Consider the following 24,350-nt stretch of genomic DNA (forward strand, 5'->3'; position numbering starts at 1 on the left):
ACAACACAAACATTGTATGTTCCGCCAAAACAGAAAATTCCCTGACTCCCTCACAAGTGAAAATTTAACTGCTGTCAAAGATGATTTGGTCTGATGTTCAAGCGTCCTGAAGAGAACGTGAAATCGAAATGTCGCAACTCAAAAAATTAATGAAGTAAGTTCAACTGACAAGTCCAACTGAGAACATATATAGAATATGTTCAGAAATATCCTCTTCATTAACTAGTGATCATCATCGTTACAGTATCCATGTCCGTTAATTCAGCCTGTATCCATGGTTACTTGATAACCTGCATTATATCATCATACAAATATGTTATCCGAATACCACAGTCTCCACAGAGTCATCTGTTCTCACACAACAGCTTCACCAGCATACTCCTTGCAACAATCTTGTCATGGTTGCAATTAAGTTGCTTGATGTAAATGAAAGAAGTAATGCAATCATCAAGAAATAAAACTGAATTGGATACTAACCTGATGGTAGGGAGGCACTTCCCTTTCCATCAACAATGACAGAGATGTTATAAACTCCTCCCTGAGCTTGGCCAACATCGCACTCAATCCTTGTCGCATTGGCGTCGGTGATCGTGCAATCTGCACCACCGATGGTCACATTGTTCTCGCCGATGTTATCACTGAATCCTGTGCCAATGATCACGACAGAGGTGCCGTCGTTGGCCGATCCTGGGGTCAGGGAGACAGGTATAAACATAATGGTAATACACGTATTTAGAGGATTGCCTATTTAATTCAGGTATTTGATATCATGAAAATATAAGATACAAATTAGTAATGGGGCCAATGTTTCAATACTTTTCTACTCTAAATCATCAATATATCTTTTGTTTTAGTCAAGAATAGTAATCTCAAACAATTTTATTATACTTAAATTGCAAACAATATGGGAATGTCACATATTTAATTTTCCCTTCAAAATATGTTATTTTCAATAGATTTAAACCACTTTCATTAACTGTTCTTTAGGACGTTATAATTTGATGCTACGCTGTGCATGCCATTGTTTTGTTTGCCAAATTGAAGAACATGACAGTTTATGAGCATTTCAGCTTAATTCCACTTAACCATTAACGGTTAACTTTATGTGAAAATAAATATATCGATAGAGAAGGGCTCAAATAGCATGTTAGCATTATAGACAATTCATACAGACCATAAAATTTGCCCCCCAAAAGTATCTTTTCCCCGAAAGATTAACTTGACGTCAGTGATATGTTTACCTGAAGAAGGAGTGATGGAACTCAATGTGGGAGTAGCAGCTGGGGTGTACTGAAAGCTACAGGAATCATTCTGACATGAAGATGGTATACCATTCACAATCACTTCCACCTGTTACGAAAAATCAATTGTATGACTAGTTTAGGATTCTGAAAAGATGTTTGTGTCCATTATTGGATTTGCATCAAAAAATGAAATCAGCTTTATGAAAAACCCAAGGGTCTGTTTAATTTTTACAACAGGAAGTATGGATGGACTTGCTTTATCTAACACTTATCAATATTTTTTATTGATATATTTGCAGTTATTTGCATATAATTTTCTTACAACACATCCCTTCATGTTCATTCAAACATGGCATGATAACTGTCAGCAACATCTTGCGGACAAAGTCAATAAGATATCAAGCACCAAATTAAATTTTGCAGAGGTATTTAAGTGATGTTTAGTGTGTTGCAAACAAAACAAAAAAAAAAACCTGCTGAACAATCAAATCCATGATAAAACATGATAAAATGAAAACAAGCGTGCTTGCAATGATCTTTCCCAAGTTGATTTTTGACTGGCTTTTTTTATAAGGTTTCAATGTTAGTTACAATACATTGTAGAATTACACTTCTGTTAAGTTTGTCCTGAAGGACAAAAAAGAAAACACCTTTTATTCTTACATGCCATCTCAAGAAACCTACTATTTCTTTATCAATAGGGGAAGGCGGGGTAAGTTGAGCATAGGGGCAAGTTGAGCCACCAGCCCCAGGCCAATAATGAATGAGTCAGACATTGTGGTGGTGTCATGTATTGATGACCTATAGCATAACCCACATTGTTTTCAACTTTGAAACAAAAAGTACTTTTTTAGAGGGAAAAACATGAATTTCAGCCAAAAAAGTAAAAAAGAGTGTGAAATAGATAAGTGCTTTATAAACACACACGTCATTGAATATAATCAAGACATTATAACAACATTATTAGTCCAGGTATGGATCTTCATTCTTGTCATAGTCATTTATATCATGGATGCATAATAAATGCGTGGATACAAAATTATCGCACTAAGTTCGGACTGGGGTAAGTTGAGCCAAACAGCATGGGGTAAGTTGAGCCATGGTAATTCCTATGGTAATGTATCTTAAAAAACAAACAAACCATAAAAATCGATTGAAATGCTGGCTGAAAGGAGCAAATTTACATGACTGCCCTTTTCCTTTTAAAGGATGTTAGTATTTATAGAGAATTAGCAAGTGAAAAGACTTTAAACAAAAAATTGACATGCTGGTTCTCCCCTCATACATTTTGTACACAGTTCTTTGTGGCTCAACTTACCCCAGAAGGTGGCTCAAACTTACCCCATATATGGGGCAAGTTGAGCCATTTGACATCGTTTTTTTCAAAGGTCACGATGACTTTCAGTGTGGGGATAGAAAGTTATATATAGGTGGAAAATATTTCAGAAGAATTAAATTTCAAGGCAAGGTACTTATTTCGACAAGATTATTAATCATATCAATTCTAACATGCAAAAAGCAAAAACTGTCACAACTTACCCCGCCTTCCCCTACATCTTTATCATTATAAATCCCACTGCTCACCACACATCAAACAATTATATCTCAGAGTACTAAAACTCACCTGTGGGTGATCGTTGACTGTCCTTAGGAACTCTCCAGGGATTTTGGATAAGAAGACATTGCCTTCGTAAATACGAGCTGTTGTCACGTTGACCCAGGTCACATTGTTGTAAAGGTCATTGGATGTTACCTGAGGAGAGGAGAAGGAATGAGATCATATGTGTATCCACTTGCTCACTGCAACCATCCTGCCTGTGGGGAATCTACAGGTAGGACTATGGTATGCCAATAATGTAAAAAATCATTAAAATATCACTTTTGTGAACAAAATTACTAATTTCCATACAGTTGCAATTCACTTTTCATTAGTAACTTGGGAATAATTTTTGTCTTCACCAGAGCGCTCAAAAACTTGCATTTTGGGCATATTTTTGTGTACGCCCTGTAGAGCATGAAAGTAATATGACAAAAAATTTTCATTTTTCAATCTCTATTTTTAATTAAGAAAAAATAATTTAAAGAACAAAATTTACATAAGAGCCAAGTTATATGATGAATAGCTGTATTGGAAATTGACAGTGTAAGAAAATCAAGCATTTGTATCATATAAAAAGAGAAAATAAGCCAAAATTGCCACCCTTATTTTGCCACACATAGAGACGTAACTGAGAACAAGGTTATATTATAACCTTGTTCATTGAATGAATGTGTGTATCCATGCAGGCATGGTGCTGCACAGTCGTCTTAACAAAACCAATTTCACAATTGCCATGATGAATAGTCAAATGATCCAACACACAACTTCTTCTAGAAATACATGGAAAATGGAAAAAGTCATTTTGAGGATATCAACAAAATTTTGTCGATATCCTCTAAAATGGCGCTACTTGCAAACTGTAGACAAAATATTGGACGCCAATTGGACTCTCCATGGTGATGTAATTTATCAATGCAACACTTACTGCATTTCCCAATAACTCTGACAAAGTTTCTTTTACAAATCAGACTGATGACCAGAGTCCTATAAAAAAGCTTAGTGATTGTTTGTCGTTAACTTGATTTTTATGATTTATTATACACTTTGGTTAATGGAATCCCCGTTAAAATTGTTCTACAAACAATTTGGATTTATATCATTCAGTTCCTCACCTGTAGTAATCCCTGAGCGCCTCCCTTGCTGTCCCATTTGATGTTATATCTGTATCCAGTACATTCACCGGACCGCGTCACCGAGAGATCACCAACATCCAAGTATGTCTCAAGAGCATCCTTCAACTGGGCTGCTGTACTCTGGCCACTGATGCCTGGAGAAAACAAATAATAAAAGAATTTCAAAGATAATCATTTTTTTTTTAATATTCTAAAGCAATGAAGGACTAGTTTAACCTTTTTGAAAACTGGGCTATGGTGAGGTTCACCAGTTACGCTACTTGAAGAGGACAAAGACAGATTGTAAAAAACAAATTATGAATATATATACATGTATTATTGTCACTTAGGCCAATAGCATTAGCATTAAAGGGATGCTCCAGGCTGACAAAAATATGATTTGAACAGATAAAGAAAAATCAGACAAACAAAACACTGAAGATTTGATCAAAATCGGACAAGGAATAATAAAGTTATGGCATTTCAAAGATTTGCATTATTCCGCTGAAAAAGTTCTAGGCATGTCTTCATGAATATTCAATGAGCAAACTGATGTCAAATCCCCACTGTTCGTTTGTAGCTTATTATATGAAATTACATTTATCCAATTTTTTTCTTTCAAGAACAAAAAAACTGAAATGACAGCTGATCCAGTGAATTATATATTCATTGAGTAATAAATAACTAACTAATGAATTAACTCTTCAAAATTACAGACATGAGAAAAATATGGAAAGTTTCATAACCTATAAATATCTCCAAAAAATATCTCCAAGAAAATAAATTGGAGAAAAAATATAATATTCAATGAATTTTCATAAACCAATCAATCCTTAACTTAATTAATCAAGGATGATCCCCATTATTTTTAGAACTATACACAAGTAGGAACAGCATAAAGATGAATAAGCAATAGGATAACATTTCAAAGATAAACAAAAAGGAATGAGAATGAAAAAGAATTACAAGAACAATGAACAGAATGAGAAAAAGAGAAGGAAATAACATGTCAATTAAAAGACGAAAAGCAAAATGATTCATGTACTCACCATAAACTTCACCGCCTCCTTCCTGAGCGAGATTGAAGGTCCCTTGTACCGGAGGAGTTGAGCGCTGGACTGACGACACCGTTACGCTAGCACCATCATCCCACAGCCGGCTGCTATATGTTGCGAAATCGCTCCCAGCGTCAGTGGAACCAGCATTAATTTGTCCACCTTGGATGCCGATGAGAGGGAAGTTATGGCCGCATTGAGCGGGCTCGAGCTCAACAATGTAACCGGAGTTGGTAGCTTCAACGGAGGCGTCAAGGATGAAGTTGTCATTTGGCCGTGCAGCTGGAACACGAACTCCGTCTGAAAAATGATGCAATTAAAAGTAGATCATCATGAAGACTAATACGAATCGATATCACATACATTTCTTCGATGTCCATAACAATGAATTATTCAGCTCATCTTCGTGGCGCCCCCGCCACCCCAACCTGCAATCCTGCACCGCGCGCCAATTTGGCAGAGCAGCGCTTCTCATTTAGGACTTCCTCCCAACATATACTCCCGGATCCGGACCTACTCCGGATCCCACAAATCTCTATCACATCTATCACTGATGTGGATCCCGGATGTGGATCAACATTTTATTTTTTTATAGCAGCGGATGGTAAACACAACTCGATGTCCATACTGCCATCTGGTTATCTCTTATCGAGTGAAATGCATTTTTTCCCCGTGTTAACTGAGTGCCCGTTAAGTGCAAGTTCACCTATTTCCTTTAATTTTATTCCAATTTTGCAAATAACATTCATAACATGTTATCCAAGTTCATGTTCCTGTCGCATCAATTTGAACAGCCTTTTGGAAAAATTCCTAATGATATTTGAGGGACCATTACCCCGATCAAGGAGACATTGATGCACATGCTGATATTATAATACAAAATAATATCTTATTCTTACATGAGTCCTCCTTCACGCCGAAGAAGATGTTATCCACCCAGAACTCTTGATCAGTCTTCTCATACAGACGAATACGTTCCAAATAAACTCCGGTTCCAGAAAGCCATTCGTTAGAAATCCACGACGTTGATATCGTGTCCCATAGATCAACGCATGTATGCTGCCAACTGAAAATTGAATATAATACTCGGGCTTATAACAGGCTCTTTTATTTTTCTTCAATCGATCCTCTTCCTCCCCCTCCTCCTCCGAATTCTTCTTCCTCTTATCTCGAATTTGAAATCAAATTTGCACGCAAAATGAGGAGGAAATCCTTTCAATAATTTCACACACATACAAAACCAAAATCATGATATCAAGTAGATAATATGGTGGTTTATACAAGACCAATGGGGATCTATGAGTTTAAAACAATGCCGTGCACGATATTAAATTACAGAATAATTAGCGTTTAGACGAATGTCAAAGTAATGTGTAATTACAAATAAAAAGGTCTTACTTTTAACTCGGTCATTCGGAGGAAACGTTCCTCTTTTCGATCAGATCTTGCAATAAAAGTAGGTGTATATGAAAAGGAAACTCAGAACGTTCATCGCTAATGTATATATACATACTTGTTATTTTGGACGAAGCCGCCATTGATGTAGATTGCGTTGAATCGGCTGCTCTTACTCTTATCAATCCATGACACCCAGACATAAAACCATTTCTCAAAACCAGTTCCACGATGTCCCAAACAAAACTAAAATGAAACAAAAGTGAAAAAAAATTATTGACTATGGAGACTATAAGTATCTATCAATCTGTTTCCACAAAGAATGTTATTATTGTTGACATTTATTTCTTACAAAGAAAAGACTGTAGGCTAGAACTTTGACAATAATAGAGACGACAATGATGACGGATTAAAGGACAAGTCCCCCCCTAAAAAGATAGAAAACAGTCAACAAGAATAACGCTACAAATCGGCATTTCTAGATTTGCTTATTATGATGCACAAATTATGTAACTATTACGTTTAGTCACAGCTTCTTCAATATCAAATCTACAAATATTGAAATCAATTTTTGACATATACAAAAAATAATGCCCTCTCATGAAATAAGTATGCATGATAAATGTCTTATATTACGCTCGCACATGAAATTAACAGCAATAATGCTAATTTGATTTTTCCCGAAAGCTCAAACGAGTTAGCATGGAAGGAGGTTATCAAACTTAATCTTACAAGAGAATGGTCGAAAGATGTAGGCTATACTTCAAAAACAGATCCCCACTATAGTAAAGACCGGCATATGAAATAAACGAACGAGCAGATTAAATCCCGATCAAAAGTGTTACAAACGATTTTTCATTTCCATACATTTTTTTCCTTAAATATCGTGTTTGTGATATATACCTTGCTTGTGTATCGCAGATCAACACTTGAAACAGATCCCATTACCCCGGCGTAAAATACCCAGTTGGGATTACGAAGCGAGGTTCGTCCACAGAATGGTTCCTGATCGTTCACACGAGTTCCGTACTCTGAACCGACGGCGGCCGACTCGTAGTCGACGAAATAATACGGTCTGCCGCTGCTTGTCGATTCGCATTTCACCGTGATCATGTCTAAAACGGCATCGCGAACCTGAAGAAGATATAAAATGTATATGATTAGGAACTGAAAGTTAGTTAGGAAATGAGTTAATGTGCTGTCTCCCGACAAAGTTGGAAAAAACAAAAAACTTGCTACAGGTTAATAGTTGTGACAAAAAACAGCATACATTTACTAACTCACCTATTCATCTTTTCATCTTTATTTTAATTACTTATTTTGAATAATTATTTATTCTAATTTTTACATTGTTTTCTCGTTATGCTTTTTGGAAGCTTTATGCCTCGCCTTCCTTTTTGTTTTAATCTCTTTCATATCATATTTACTATGACTGTATACCTTTTCTATAAAGGGGACATTCATCCAATGCCAATAGCAATTTTGATTTGACAAATATGAAAAAAATACAACCGTTTTCTTATCAACCGATCTAGGGCAAGCGATTAATCGTACGCTTGATTTTCACGATTGATTGTACATTGTAATCAATGCAATTAATCGCAAAAAAATGTTATACTATAACTGCTAAGTTTTGTGTAACAGACCCCATACTAGAGGTGGTAGGTAACGGGTACTCTGGGCCGGAGTTCGGGTTATTTCAGTTCATTTTTTTCTTTCCTTCCATTGTGTATACTTACATCATCAGCCGAGGCATCGAATGTCAGAAGTTCAGAAATACGTCCGCCGTAGGAGAGTCTAAAACTGGACGGAACCGCAGTTCCATTCACTGCACCAGCAGTAACCCGAGAAATATTCACCCTCACATTGGTATCGTAACTAGCATCTTCCAGAAGAGAGAACGCACCTGTAAAGAGAGCACACGTGGTGTCATTGTATTCCAAGAATTTAATCCTTTTTTTAAACTCCATGAACAGTTACAGCGCAAAAATCGACATTCTGAGCCGACGTGGCAGTTTATTCTAATAAAATACTCAAACTTGCATATCACAAAAATGATGTAGAATTTAATCTTCCTCGAAACACGCCTAATCTCATAACACAGATTACTAGTTTAAACTTCTGCGGTCATTCAAAAAACAAATTTTCACTTACCAAAGGAGTTAAACCTGACTCTGTAGATGGTGAGGTCACCCTCTTCCCAAGCAGTTACAGTGACAGAGAGGTTACCGTACGTCATATTCGTGCCCGATCCGTTTCCAAGGGGTAACATGTTTAGAGCATCCTGAACTTCCATCGCTGAGGCACCGACTTCAATGTCATCTGTGGAGTAGGAAGATGATTTGAGAAGATCAAAACAAATAGAGTAAGCTGACTTCCCAGAGTTTTGACTGTCGTTTTTTACGTAAGTGTACTTCGTCAATCAATCTTGCAAGGGATCATTCGAAGGATAACAATTAGGACGCACTGATAATTTTCGTCATCCCTCACATCCCACCATCCAACCGTCTCTAGTTCACCCGTGTCCGTTCCTCTTTACCCCCCCCCCCCTCCACAATCACACACCCACTCACACGTGCATTCGGAATTTTCACTCTTTCTTTCTACCTTTAAACATTTTTTTCATGTCATACATGTCAGAGCTATTGATCTGACGCACGGTTTCATTGTTGATGTTGTTGTTGCTATTTTTACGTACCGGTTGAAAAGGCACCATAACTGAGACGGAAGTATCCCATGAAACCACTTCCGCTGCCGCTTCCCTCCGTGCTATTCTCCGTCGTCATCATCATGGTCATCGTGGTACTCTCAGCCGTGGTCGCGTTATCCTCCGTAGTGTTGACCATCTCGCTGGGGACAGTGGTCATAATGAACTGGTCATCATCATCATCACAGAATATGCCTGTACAACCGAGGCTGACTCGGACGTCCTGTGTCTCGTAAAGGCCATCTCCGTATGTTACCGACTGTTTTTGAAAAGGGTGAACAGAATACAAATTTTATATCTCAGGGCTCATTGTATTCCAAATAAAATATATCTTTCCTTAAATCCATCGTCCACGATAAAAGTACGGATCTTACAAAACTGAATTTTGTGATCATGTGCTGTACGTGTATCAAGTTTTGAAATACATGAAGAAATTATTATTTTTTCTTTCACGACGTTGGAAAAAACTATTACCTGATATTCATTTTGGACATCGGATGTAATGGTGATTGTCTGTTCCTCACTCGTGGCCCCTTCATACTGCGATGATATGATGGAACTATTAGACATAAACACACCAACGTACATGAAATCTCCTGATGTATAGTCCCTCATCCGTGATTCCATGTAGTAATACTTTCCACCTTCCAAGAACATCTTGGCTGAGATCTGTTCTTCGAAGCGAGTTATGGAGTTGGAATACGACGGGCTACTTGCGATCTCAACCTGTAAATAAGCACATAGACATAAATGAGCAATTGTGAATATCATGTCAGTGGTTTTAATCTCAACGTCTGCGATAGTTAAAAAAAAAATCTCCAAGATCATCTCCAAAGCTATAGACGATTCACGTAAAGATTCTGTAATGTTCGGTACGAGGTTTTAACAGTTAATAAAGAGGGGGTTTCTCAAAATCGTTGTTATTTTCATTTTTTACAACTATTTTGGCGTTTAACTTCAACCAAATAAATTTGCTCTTTGAAAATCTAAACTCTAAAGGTAAATGATTTCCACAGGTAATATTATTGTAAACACTGCATCTTCTTTTGATAGGAAAACATCGAGGAAGGGAGGAGTAGGAGAGGAATGACGCTTTTGATGACAGGTACGTCTGCAGATGTTCTTTCATGAGAGATAACTGGAAGAATTGCATGAGAAGGAAGGCTAGTGTTAATAAAACTAAAGGGTAACGAGGCGTCGCAAGAAACTTGCGTTTTATCTCAAGCACGATTCTATAGCAACGCGATGGCGATTGATTGCTTTTTAAAGGTCGATCATCTAGTGGATGCTAATTTGCATTTGATTTCCAAATGATTTGACTTCTATTGAAACTCAACTTTTTTTCAAGCCCCCCCCCCCCCCCCGCCATTAGTGTCAAGTGTGTCTTGAGGAGCATAATTGGCAGGAGAAAGAGAAAAAGACTCTCACTGACCTTATCTGCAGGGAACATGGTCTGGCTGAAGTAGAGAACGGAATTGTCATCGCTTTGGATGCCAAATGCATAGTAACCATCTGACGGTGGTACAAAGAATCCTCTGAAGCGAGAGACGTAGTTGTTGCCTTCTCCACAAGGGGCGTCGTCGGGTGAACTAGCGAATTGGCGGATGTGAGAGCAGTAATCGGATGCTGAGGTATTGAAGTCGGAATCATCACGGACGCTGTAAAGGATGCAAAAAAATAAGACATCATCATTTAATTATGCAAAAAAAATGTATTGTAATTTATCTAACGAATATTTTTTCTCTGACATCAAAATTATATTACTTGAATGCAGAAATAAGAGCAAATACGCAAACAAATATAGCGCGGCGATGCATTTGTGTGGTATATTTGAAAATACGTATAGCGCGTTTTTACTATAAGATCAATGCGGTCACCAAGTTTCATGAGCATTGGGTAAAAACTGAGGAAGTAGTTTGATCAAAAAGATTTGCGAAATACCGAACGACCGACCGCCCACCCTTCTGAGCTGCTCATTCTCAATTAAATGGAAGAAAGTGTAAGAAAACTAAAGGAAATTGTAAAAAAAAAGGGGGAGAAGAAAACTCCAACAAGAAATTGACCTGTGGATACATTGAAAGAGACGCATTTCAGCTCGTACGTTTCCCTGAATTTAGTAGCCACCACCCCCATCCCAGTCTCGCCGTTTATTTTTATTTATTAATTCCCCCCCCCCCCTTACACCATTTTCAGGAAATTTATAAATGATAAATTGTAAAATAGATCACATACTCTCCGGCTGTATTGCTCCAGACTTCTCGAAGTATCCCACGGCCGCCAGGGAATACTGTAGCATTCACATGAAGTATGTTATCATCGGCAGGATTGGTACGACACAAGATCTCTGTACTACTAACGTTGTAGATGTCACAGGGAACACCTACAAATATATAAATATTTCAAAAAGTTTCTTTTTAAATGACGCGATCAAAATATCTTTATCATACTCATTTTAAAAGAAACGAAAAAATCATTATGAAATAGAATGTATACTATGTCCATGCAAAAAACGAGAAGTTCATGATATACCCTGATGTATCAATGTATGTTTCTAAATTTTGTTTTCAGTCCATGTTCATAGGATCTCTGAAGAAAAAACATAATCCGCCTGTCATGTAAAATGTAATCATCCCAAATAAGGATCTCTTGACACAAAGGGCGCTCCAACGTCTTTTATTGTAATTATTGTTGGTTATCGGGAAGATACATAATCATGATTACGTACAGTATATTAAACAAACTTAATAAACGTTATAAATTTTTCAAGGGTACATCGACTACGTAATTTTTACCTACGTCCCCTATTTGATGATGTGTATTAATAATATTGTAGAAATCTGCAAGTGGGGGTGTTATACATACCTCCGATGTAAACTGCAAGATCGGGATCGGTATAGTCAAAATATCTTCCTTCAATGATGACATCCGTGCCACCGGACAGACTGCCCTCTACAGGAGACACACTAGAGATATCTGAAGGAGAGAGGGAAGGGGTGATATATTTGCCATGGTAATGATATATTTCAACAACCTGATACATGTAAAGGTTATTAATCTGGGGTTATTAATTCACATTGTCATATGCCTAGATGCAAATATTTGATGCAAGATATCTAGGAAAAACGCGACAAAATGGTATATAGGAATCTACATTCAGAGATTAAGGATGCATGCAAGTTTATGGTACATTCATTTTGTCGATTACAAGCATATTGTCCACCTTGTAATGACAGCTGCCCCTCACTAACCATTCATACATCAAGTGCTGATATGGACGACCTGTCTTCAATTAATTCTGGGTATAAAACAAATAATGTAAACGAGAATACCTGCATGAGTCTGGTAATGGTAAAGCTTGTCCTCCCCACTGACGTAGAGGGTGTCTGTATCGGACAACGATCGACCGTACGCTCCAGAGACGAGGTATGTGAGGCGGTATGAACCTGAAATATTAAGAGAGTGACCGAAAGAATTAAAACATTACTGTCAAAATTATCAACCTTTTTCTTATAGCGTTTCCCCATTAAAGGGGAAGTTCATCCTGACAAAAAGTTTAATGTAAAAATAGCAGAAAAAATAATAAAAAATATTGGTGAAGGTTTGAGGAAAATCCGTTAAAGAGTAAGAAAGTTATTAGAGTTCAAAGTTTTGGATTTGTGACGTCATAAACGAGCAGCTGCCCCATGTGTTATGTAATATAAAACGCATGAATTTCAAATTTTATATGGTTCCTGATGACTTGATTTTGTTTTCTATTCATGATCGGGTGTGAAATGATTTGTCTATTGATATACAAAAGGTACAGTAAAAACCATTTTCAATTTTCTGAGAAAATGACATTTCATTGATATTTTACCATTCGCTATGTAGGAATGCTGCTGGCATATGACGTCACAAATCAAATAATTGAAATTCTAATAACTTTTTAATTATTTGATGAATTCTTCTCAAACCTTCTGCAATATTTTTCATTATTTTTTCTGCTATTTTTACAATAAACTTTTTGTCAGGGTGAACTTCCCCTTTAAAAGACAAGTACTTAAAAAAGGAGAAGAAAGGTTCCCTAAATCATAATTCTGGGTCATAATAACGTGTGCCATTAAAAGCATTTCGATCAGTCAACTAGTAGGGCCCTGTTTCCATATAGTGCAGTAACCCTAAAATGACTACATCCATAAGGCTTGAGCCAAATATCACCAAGCTGCGATACGTGATATAGCCAAATACGGTATAGAGTTCGAGAGTCAGACATATAAATTATCAGTTGGTTTAATCGATATAGGAAAGAGATTCAGATATGATAAGTCGTTTAAGTAGACTTTGATAATAAATCGGGAGACAGGTGAAAAAAGGGAATGGTTGACGAAATCACCATTTACCAACAAAGACATAATTATAATATAGAGTATGGAGATTTAATTAATTCTGGAAATTCAGGAGGAAAAAAGAACCCTTGGCAGATGACCAAATTCAGTTGAAAATTCCAGATGAATTTTTTTTTCGTCTAATGGGACTCAATTTCGTTTCCAGATGTATCGAGGCTGCGTGTACGGGCATCCAGGCTCATGTTGGCCCATGGAGGCCGTATATAGCTGGAGAGCTTTGGGCCGAATATTTTATGCAATTAGAGTTGGAAGGGAGGAGAAAAGAAGATGAGAAGAAAGCGAGACAGAAATGCTGGGTGCCCTATACAATGTTCTGACTGAGGAAGTGTTATACAAATCAAATAATTAACAATTTATATGGCATTTAAAATGTGAAGTACGTCACCACATGAAACATCAATATCCCGGGATCAATATGCCCGCTGTGTGCGCGCAAACGTGATCAAGCGAACCTATTCGAAAGAACCAAAATTAAGCCCAAGGAACAATCAAGAATGGATTAAGCCTCCGTTTTGATCAATGCCTTTTCTGTGCAGGTCCCTTGGATAAAATGTCGATTCAATAGATTAATTCGACAATCGGTTCCTTATAATGCATGGAGGGGAGTCGACAGTAATGATGACTTGCAATTTCTTTCCTGCACAGCATGATTGACTTGAAATTGCCCAAATACAGAGGAATATAATCCCTATCTCTTTGGGAGGGACTAGAGGCGGGTCCCAGGGCCCCGTCTTACAAAGTTACGATTGATCCAATCAATCGTACCTCCTATGGAAATCCATCAATGTCATATATTTTTCTACAGGAAATTTCACAATGTCCTTTGTAAACAAAGAGAATCACAGTGAATTTTCAAAAAAAACAATGCATGCATGAATATACATCAAAGCTAAAAGATATTTCGAACGAACATGAATAATACATGTTGACGTTGCTGGCCGTCCATAGTTGCGATTGATCGGATCAATCGTAACTCTTTGTAAGACGGGGCCTAATCTTCTTTCTACAGTACGCCCCCAGCACGTAGATGGGTTCAATCAAACTTGCGAATCTCATTACATTTCTCAAAAAAAAAAATCATCCGCATAAAATGAGACTTTTGGGTGTACTTTTTGGGGTGTACTAAAACATGTAAAAGGCAAATATAATTATGACAACAGTTTAATTGCTCAATATAAAAATTAATGTCACACATGCAAAAATCTACAGATTCGTAGAATCGCAAAAAAAAATACTGTGGAATCACGTTATCTGACAAAAATTCATTGAAATTCTATTTATCGTATAATACTTGAAATACATTTTTAATCTCTTGTTTTTTCCAAAAATACATCAGAATACTTTAAACACACGTGTACTCATCGTTATCCTAACATACACTGTTAACACACACATGAACAAGGTAAACGCGATTATTTACACTCTTTATTCAAAGTTAAATCGGAAAAAACAATTCGCAAACGCAAAACTCAGACAAACAGCCTCATTGTTCACCATAATAAAAAGAATACCAGTTACAATCAAACATTATCAGATCGAACTGCCTTGAATCAGAAATGATCGGGTCCTTCGGGAAGGTTTTCTTTTTTAATTGTTTTCTTAGGCTTCCCATTGTCTGCTAAGAAAGTCACAACCATATGTTCTTTAGCACCAGAGGTCGCACTTATACAAGATTTTTTTTTATTTTGAGGGCAACCAAGGACGAATAATACAAATAGATTGATTGCCAGGTGTAAATAACAACGGTTCATTTTGCGAGGTGACCACTTCTTAAGCAAACGTCAAAATGATCATCTTTATGTAAATGGCAAATGGTAATAACCAGTGACACCTGATGAAATGACAAGTCAGTTTTTTTCTCTTGTCAAGTCAAAGGCTTGGATTGGCGATGAGTACACACTTAGTCAAAGAAATTTGTTTGCTGTTGAACCGATCAGGTGTTAATTAGACAATTAGCCAGGACAGTATTGCGTAGTCCCTGATAGTAGCGGAAATGTCATTATTTGATCTGAATACATAAGACATAATAGTTAATACATAAGTTTGCCGAATGATCCTGGTAAATATCGCGAAAAGTTACACAGAGTAACCATTTCGGAAACCTTGGACTAATTTTATCATTAATCGATCATTTCATATGTCCTTTACTAAAAGTCACTTTCACAAACATTCAAGCAGACATTTCAAAAATCATGGATGCAGACACCAAGATGAATATTCATCGAACTATAGTTTACGGCGCCTGTTGAATTTTATTTCTTCGGTTGGTCAAACAAATAAAGGTTCTAAGCAAATAGTGACTGGTTGCTATTTTCAAAGACGAGCATCTTGAGAAACAAGATGTTACTTGAAACATCGTTCAGTTGGTACTAGATGAAGTATCCTCGTTAACATCTGATCGCACGCTTCTGAGCAGATGGTAGCAATTTTGAAAATCCTCTAACAAATCTGTTTCAAATTGCATCAATTACAAAAGATATGACGCAACGATTATAAAAAGACATGAAACTGATAATGCATTTCAACAGGGCTCACAAACGGTCATAAATTTTTAGTTACAGTAAAAATGGATTGAAAGTTTATTTCATATTTATAGTTTATATCGCATGTTTTTTGTTGTTCTTCTTCAAATTTAGATCGCCGATTCATCGTGAAGTGTGTAACGGACATCGTGCGGCGACCATATACGAATATTAGAACAGATAAGATGTTTATAACATACCAACGAGAGGAGTATCTGGTCTGCACATGATAGTCCCCCATGTTGAATCCTCGTCATCTAGCTCTATACCATATCTAATAATTGAAATTAAAAGAATATACATATTCAAAATATCAGGAAATGTAGACAAAGCTTACAAAGAGAAGTCAACTGTCAATTAAATAGATTTATACAGCGGGAATTAACATTCAAATTAACACTTGAATTTAACAAAAATAAAATATAACCCAACATGTCCTGTTAAGATTTTGCTTTCATATTTCAAGTGCATATTATCACCAGTTGATTAATTATTTTCCAAGATAACTAGAATCACCCCTGCGAGTGTTCCATACATCCCACGAATCGTTATATTTGATAAAAAACATATGATGAATGTTAAAATTGAAATTGAAATGCTAGCTTTCTTAAGAAAATAATCATAGCCGCCAAAGGCTGCATTGCAATTTTTTTACAAAGTAAAACACAAAATATACAACATATCAAAAATCATGTCAATAATCATAAAAAGCATGTTGTACTATACATATGTTTCTGTGATGATATTGTTAGCTGGGAGTAAGATAAGAAATAAACTGAAACTTACGGTGCTTCTGTTTCAGGATCTTCCGGATCACATATGATCTGAGGTCCCCAGTAGATACTAAAAATAAATATAAAAAACGGCAATGGATTGATAACGCAGCAATATAGACCCTTAATGGTGCGTATCTTTTTCATTCAAAAGGGTGCTCATTTAAGACTTTCCTGAAAGGGACATTAACTCTGCATCCTTCATAGTGCAAAATGTACTAACCTGCACCCATAAAGGTACAAAAGGACTTTTAGAGTGAAAAGTTGCACCAAAATACGTGAGCTCTTAGAGTGACATTTCAAGGGTGCACAATTAAACTTTACTTTCTCAATGCGTACATCACATTAACGGCATAGATGGAGAGAAAGGGTGTCATAGATCACAATAGCAACTCCGAGAAATTTTTTTTTTCTAAATGTGAGTTCATTCAAATTATTCATTGTATTACTTGATTCGTTGGATTAAGGATAAACACAATTGTTGAAGTACTTTACGAATTAAATCTTGACGACGTAGTCTTCATTTGTTACATCGTCTCCGTGAGTAAAATGTTGTTTATCATTTTCATCATTTCAAAAGAAATTAGAATATTAACATGAAATAGAACGCACGATGAATAAGCAACAAAATAAGTTTTATGGTAGATCTTGATGGATCGAGGCACATCGAGCTTCCTTAAATTTTGTTTTTCTCTACATGAATTATATTGTTTGTAATGCATTTTTTATGTATTTTGCATTTAAGCGGAGAAATTTTGAATTAAGACTTTCTTGGAAAAAAAATCGTCTTCATCGAGAAATCTTTTTCTAAAACATCATGCCAAGTCACTTATAATCCCGCATATATTTTCGATAAATGAATATACTAAATTGTCGGGACTTTGCATCAATCGATTTTTTTCTAATGTGAAACTTAGATGCTACAAGCATAATACTCCCATGAATAAAATAACATTCTCTGGATTAGATTATCAGATCATAATCACCTGACTTAAAGACACAATTGAATTTGTTTTCCTCCAAAGCTACAAAAAGAAATATTTTTGAGAGTATGGAAAATGATAGATTTAACTCCTATACTCGAGTCGCTTATTAGTTTTTCTCAAAGTGTTTTTCTGTTATGTAAACCAAATCCTAAAAGAATGGAAGAAGGACGAGATAAGTCGGCTCACAATATTATTATCGTAGACTACAGTCAAGGTGCACTGTAAAAAACGAGGTGCTAATCTACACTTACGGTGCTTGTACAGTGACTGCACTACGAGTGCTGATTTTTTAGTTCAAATTTAAACTAGAAAATCAGCACTCGTAGTGCAGTCACTATACAAGCACTTGTGGATAAACGTTTAATGATTATTGAAAATAAATGCAAAATGAAATGCTTATTTTCACAAGTTTTGGCCGACATCGAGAAGAACTTAGGTGATATTATTCAAACATGATGATTACCCCAATATATCAAGAGACAACAATTTTCTTTCGAAAAAAAGACAAGAAGTTTACTTGCTTGGAGTTTCTTCACTATCTCTTCATTTATCTTATATATATGAATATTATTTAATAAACTCATATATAACATAGATTACAAAATTAAATAACATTGATTTTAAAAATTTGGATCATCAATATCGAAGATTCATATTGCCCATAATGGTAACTTATTTCTTTTGCATATCAATATAAATAAAATACACTGCAACCTTGAAATGAATAAAGGATAAATATAGATACAGAATATACAAACACTACTCACATCCAATCGAATATTCAATTTTGTGATTGATAAATCAATTGGAAGAACAAAACCATTTTTTCTCAGTTACATTTTCAACAGAAAATCAAAATAAATTGTAATTTACTTCATTTATTCATCAACGTATGCCATACCAAATATATGTTGAAAATAAAGTTACGGCTTCGACTTTGCAAGCAGGCATCCATATACCTGTTCAAGAATAAATTATAAATCTTTTCCTTTTCAATATTGTCTTTCAACGAACGCCATTGATATGAATTGCATTTCGTTTTTCATTCAAATTTTCATGATTATCAATTATGTTAAATGTGTGCACTTGTATATTCTGATCATCTAGGTTTTTTATTTTGCTTTTAATCGGCCTTTGCACGGAGTATGGAGACTGTTTCGCACCTTTATAATTGCAATTTATTATGCAGTACTTCCAGCGCTCTCTTTTCAACAATCAGGAGCATTGAATTGAATTTTTTGTTGATTCGGTTGTCAAGACGACGAATATACTGACTCTGTACACTGTAAAGTTTAATTTTCTCGGCTTGTTGAGCACGCTGTAAAAGGGTGACGACACAGCGGTTCATCGGAGGGTGGTTCACGGCGGTTTGCCCCCCGAGGTTTGCCCACGTAGTTAGAGCCCTTTATCATACATATAATATTTTGGCCGATTCGTTTTCGGTGAATTACAACATGCAGAAATTTCTTTTGAATAGTGATTGCCAAACTACGTGCCTTGTGGTAACCTGTATTTCCTCAACTCTGTAATAATCATGAAAGAGCTCTAATTGCATTTAACTTCGTGGGCACACCGCCATGAACTGTTTATCTTAAAAACGATTTGCCCCCCCCCCCTTCAACGGGGATCGTCACTAAATATTTGTCATTGTTTAGGTAATAATACACAGGTAAAATTGCAATAATTTTTGTCTAAAAAAAATTATTGATACTGTGTATGCTTGCCCTTTTTTCATTATTTGTTGGCATTTTGAATCATTCCAATATTGTTAATATGTAATTATTTTGATTTATTTCAATCAAACACATCAAAGAATATTCTTGTAAGATATCTGGATTACTTGTTTCTTGTTTGATTTATTATTTTCTGAAATGGAAAAAAACACATTAAAATTGTTAAAACAGCGCGGCCACCGTTATCATCAGTTAAATTTTGCACAAAGAGAAGTATCGCTGTAGAATAATCTTATATACTATTAAATTCAAATTAGATGGCTATATTATCATCACCATCACTACCACCACTACCACCACCACCACCATCATCATCTTCAACATCATCACCACCACCACCATCATCATCTTCATCATCATGCACCACCACCATCATCATCACCACCACCACCACCATCATCGTCATCACCATCATTATCCCATCCATAATTATAGGCAATATCATTCAAACCATTTCTACGAATATCTCCATCATAAATTTGATCAATTAAAACTAGTCTTACCGCTGAATGACTAAGGGATCATCTCCAAGGTCTTCTGCGTCATCCTCCTCCTCATTGAGTTGAGTTGCGTCGTAAAGCTCCGTATAGATCCTCCCTCGGATCGTAAGGGGTTGCTCTATATATTGTCAAAGGTTAAATACATCGCTTGTTGATATGGATAATGATGATTACACTAAAGAATAATTCAATAATCTTAATAAGCAGATATAGTTGAAATGTCTCACAAATTTATCAGAAGTATATTTAAAGTAAACATGTCACTTTTCTTTTTGCGTCACGGCTCCAACATTCATTATAATGCAGTTTTGTGAATTTTTGACGGTATGGACGAGTTTGGTATAAATACTTTTTAAAATCAGTTTAAATGAATAAATATAAACAAATAACAAGTTGCAATTGACTTATTGTGCATGAAGTATACACTGTACGTTAGGTTGTATATTCAGTTTTAATTCATCGTTATTTAAATCGCTTGTAATGTTCAATTTTTTTTCAAAAAAGAAAATAACAATGATAATACTGAAATTTAAATTGATTATCAATAGGCTACTTGAAATTAATGCTCACTTAAATGAAACTAAATAATATATTTACCTGGAATATTGTAAGTCGGTGTGACATAGTCAATGGTTGGGGTACGCCCGCTTTGGTACTGAAAGGGACAAAACAAATTCAAATTTTCAGGCGTATCATTCCGCTTTGTCAATCAATTTGTAGCATACAGTTTGGTTTCATGTTGAGGTTTAATTATAGATAGTCAAATAAATATAAAGACGTTTTACCCTTAAAGTGCATTCTAAAATGAAAGGATGGAAAGGGGTAGATCACCTTTAAAGGGGCCGAGGAGTGACAACAACTTTAGTAAGAGAGGAAAATACTGTCACTTTTCAGCCCTTTTTCACACTTTTCGCCTTTTGTATTTAGAGTATATTTAAACACGGCATAATTAACATCAGAACCCCCCCCCCCCGGGAAACTCCCTAAGTTAACGGAGTCTTAATAATTTTCGCCGACCGTATATAACCTAGACATGGGTTGTGATTGAACTAGAGGTAACTGCTCACATCTCATGCATGAGCATGATGAATGAACAGACTCTTGAGGACCACCGATATACTTTATTCTTGTTATTTCGAACATCCAGTTCTTTTGTACCCATACCATCAATTCGCATTGCTCATAAAATTCCCTTACACATGATATACAACTCAAAGGGATTCTATCATATCAAGTTCATTTTGATATGCAAAGATATGTAAATTTTGAATATCCAAAAAATGACGTTTTTAGCAGTTTTTAACTTTGAATTTCTAACAAATCGTAATTATTGATTAATGATTCTACGTGTATAATGTATATAGCCGTTAAGACCTGTTATATCCAAATGTTAAATGATACCCAAAATCAAAGGGCTAGCCCTTTGAAAACCAAAGTTATTTATGTTTAAAACTATATAAATTTTCTATGTTATCTGTTTAACAAAATAAGCACGCTAAGCCCGTTACTCTTATAATACTTTCGCTATAAAACTTGTTTAAACAGGTTTAAACGGAAGTTTAAACATTTTATTTTCAAAAGTTGTTTAAAACAACTTATATAGACAAATTGTTTAAACTACAAAACAACTTCTTTAAAAATTGTCTAATGTTCAAACAATGGGCTACAAAGCCCCCAAACCCTGCCACACTAATATCTACCTACGTGAAGATGGAAGTGTGGCACTTCAAGGTATGTTCACTAGTTGTTAGAATGACAGACATATACGGCGTGCTTAAAACTTTAAACAGTGTTTTTGCAGTGTACTTTTTGAAGGATTATTATATAATGACTTGTAAAGTCATTATTATGATCTATAATCCTTCAAAAATACACTTTTCATTGGTTTGCATTTGATTACTTCGATCCGTTTGGAACATAAAACAACACTCGGTGTCATGTATCGAGTTATAAAGATTGAAGAGGGTGAAAAGAGGAGAAAAGTGCTTAGAGACGCCAAAACAAACATCTGGTAATAACATTATCCCAGGGTAAGGACTCTTCTTAACATAATTGCTTGGAGAGCTAATGGGAAAGAATTATACATGTAATCAATATTTCAAAACTTCGGAGGTTAAAGGTATATCGTTCTCCAGAGCCTGATGCACGCTAGTCACACCGCACGCCATCTTGATACCGATCGAATCTTGTTTGCATACTACACGATCGCTATGCGGGCTAGTCGGGTATCAAACTCTGTAGTGAAGCAGGGCCTCAGAATGCAACTTTTGTTTTCTTTTCGATCGAAAGGTGGAATGGTTAGGTAATCGTTGGGTTTTCGCACGTATATTGGTGAGGGGGAATTCGGAGGTTATGGCGTTCTTTAAGATTGTGCACCGGGGCAAGACGCCGGGAAACGCTTTGGTGAACAAACCTACGTCAGCAGTGCACAAAAGAAAGAAAGGAAGGTTATTTTTTTCTTTTTAATACATATCGATGCGTTTACACGAGCTGTAACGATGTCTATTAGGCACACGTCAGTAACCCAAGGCTCTTATTTGATCTATATATTTCAGATTCCACTTCAAACCAGTTTCATATTATGTCTATGTTATGATTATATTTCCCTCGTTTTATTTGTTAGCATATATAATTTCTTCATAAACGACGTAATTATGTCGATATTAAAGATTATATACGTTTGGACTTTGTTCCAGCAAGTTTGGGATAAAAGAAATTTATAACCATGATAGAGATAATAGGTGCAATCATCAAACAAACTGTCATATCATACACAGGGAAATGACAAAGAAAAAAAAAGAAAGTCGACTGTTGTATCTTAATATTACAAATAAACAAAGGAAAATATTTCGTTTACTTCTCTTGTTCTTCTGTATATAGGAAAAATGACAAGCGTGACCATTAACAAGTGGTTGACACATATAAGATATTAGGCCTAATGTTTCTCGCCTTTATCAGATTTCCTCAATTTTACATTAGCATTCGAATTCTCCTGTTTTATATTATGTTAGAATCAACATATAATTTCGCAGATTTTAAAGTTATCACAGCATTTTATTTGTTTTTTTATTTTATTTGTTTACGATATTCCATGTAATTTCCAATGATATGGCAATATAGTAACTACCATTACGATTGCATTAAAATATAAGAAGATTGGCGTCGAACCGCTTCCATTTTAGATTTTGTTAATAATCAAAATACTTTTTTGAAAATTGACGAATTATAGCAACAATTAATAATCAAGCAATAATATTTAACTTCTATTTGTTCCGCCGGATACAAATTAAAACATATTAAACGAATTTAAATCACAGATTTCACGTAAAACCTCCATTCGTTATATCTTCTGAAACAGAGGCGGATCCAAGATTTCCCAAAAGGGGCACATTTTTTCGAAGAAAAATTTGACAAGCAAAAAAAGGTCATTTACAAGATTAGGGGACACTTCTGTTTCCATGGCAATTATACATTACAAATTTTAATTTTGCATCTCAAGATGGGGAGGGGGGCAAGGGCAGACTGTACCCCCCCCCTTGGATCCGCCAGTGCTCTCAAATGTTATCTCCGGATAGATTCACATTATGAAATTAATTCTGATCAGAAGGTGTAATGGCATTTCTTTTTGCTATCTTCAATATAAACTCATATAGTACTTGTATATATTTCATTCTTGAAGATTTGCACACAAAAAACACTTTTAACGTTGATGGAAAGGAATTATTATGATATTGCTAAACATTTTATTTTCTTAACTGCATGTTAGGAAATATAAAGTATCCCGATATTATTGGCATACTCTTTTCATCCTATAAAACAATAATTCGTACTATGTTGACGCTGGATATATCTTTTGTTCTACTTCTTTTGTTATTTGAATCGATACAGTGTTTGACCCCCAATCCTTAATTGAGAAGTGAAAATCAATAAAATCGTATTATAAAGACTTGATTGATTTGTCGAAGACTGCTAACTAATTAAACGTTTCTGAACCAGTCGATATACCTCTCTCCCCCTCTCTCTTGCTCTTTCCATCACTATTCTCTCCATGAATTCATATTGTTTTCTTTCTCCTTGTCTCAGATCGCCAATTTTAATACACTCTAAATTGTAGGAATTTAAAATCCAAATGGAGTTTGGTTAGCGCCGGACCAATCGAATTCGGAATTTAATTTGAATCCCACAGATTCTTTTTTAAATCTCACAGGATTTTAAATTAAAATCTCTCGAGATTTAAACCATTTTTATGATTTATACCAAATTAAGAATTCGATCGATTCCTAAGTACAGTCCATCTGGATTTATCTTAAATCCCTTTAATTTCTAGTGTAACCATGA

At 35.6% G+C, this 24,350-nt stretch overlaps 1 protein-coding gene across 1 annotated transcript in view; it reads right to left on the minus strand.

Annotated features, from left to right (window-relative positions):
• Positions 1-24,350, minus strand: part of LOC121425000 (fibrocystin-L-like) — a 68,024-nt gene that overhangs the window by 33,354 nt on the left and 10,320 nt on the right. The window contains exons 5-24 of the mRNA XM_041620916.1: positions 20,610-20,667; positions 20,016-20,130; positions 16,807-16,863; positions 16,221-16,294; positions 12,443-12,556; positions 11,976-12,086; positions 11,346-11,493; positions 10,546-10,771; positions 9,588-9,839; positions 9,105-9,372; positions 8,561-8,728; positions 8,146-8,312; positions 7,310-7,540; positions 6,525-6,652; positions 5,911-6,077; positions 5,006-5,311; positions 3,957-4,111; positions 2,869-2,997; positions 1,242-1,350; positions 478-687 (exon numbers count right to left, since the gene is read on the minus strand). Coding sequence (XP_041476850.1) covers positions 478-687; positions 1,242-1,350; positions 2,869-2,997; positions 3,957-4,111; positions 5,006-5,311; positions 5,911-6,077; positions 6,525-6,652; positions 7,310-7,540; positions 8,146-8,312; positions 8,561-8,728; positions 9,105-9,372; positions 9,588-9,839; positions 10,546-10,771; positions 11,346-11,493; positions 11,976-12,086; positions 12,443-12,556; positions 16,221-16,294; positions 16,807-16,863; positions 20,016-20,130; positions 20,610-20,667 — 3,193 coding nt within the window. The remainder of the gene's footprint in view (positions 1-477; positions 688-1,241; positions 1,351-2,868; positions 2,998-3,956; positions 4,112-5,005; positions 5,312-5,910; positions 6,078-6,524; positions 6,653-7,309; positions 7,541-8,145; positions 8,313-8,560; positions 8,729-9,104; positions 9,373-9,587; positions 9,840-10,545; positions 10,772-11,345; positions 11,494-11,975; positions 12,087-12,442; positions 12,557-16,220; positions 16,295-16,806; positions 16,864-20,015; positions 20,131-20,609; positions 20,668-24,350) is intronic.

The sequence above is a fragment of the Lytechinus variegatus genome, chromosome 12 (genome assembly GCF_018143015.1).
Source record: "Lytechinus variegatus isolate NC3 chromosome 12, Lvar_3.0, whole genome shotgun sequence".
Taxonomy (NCBI): domain Eukaryota; kingdom Metazoa; phylum Echinodermata; class Echinoidea; order Temnopleuroida; family Toxopneustidae; genus Lytechinus; species Lytechinus variegatus.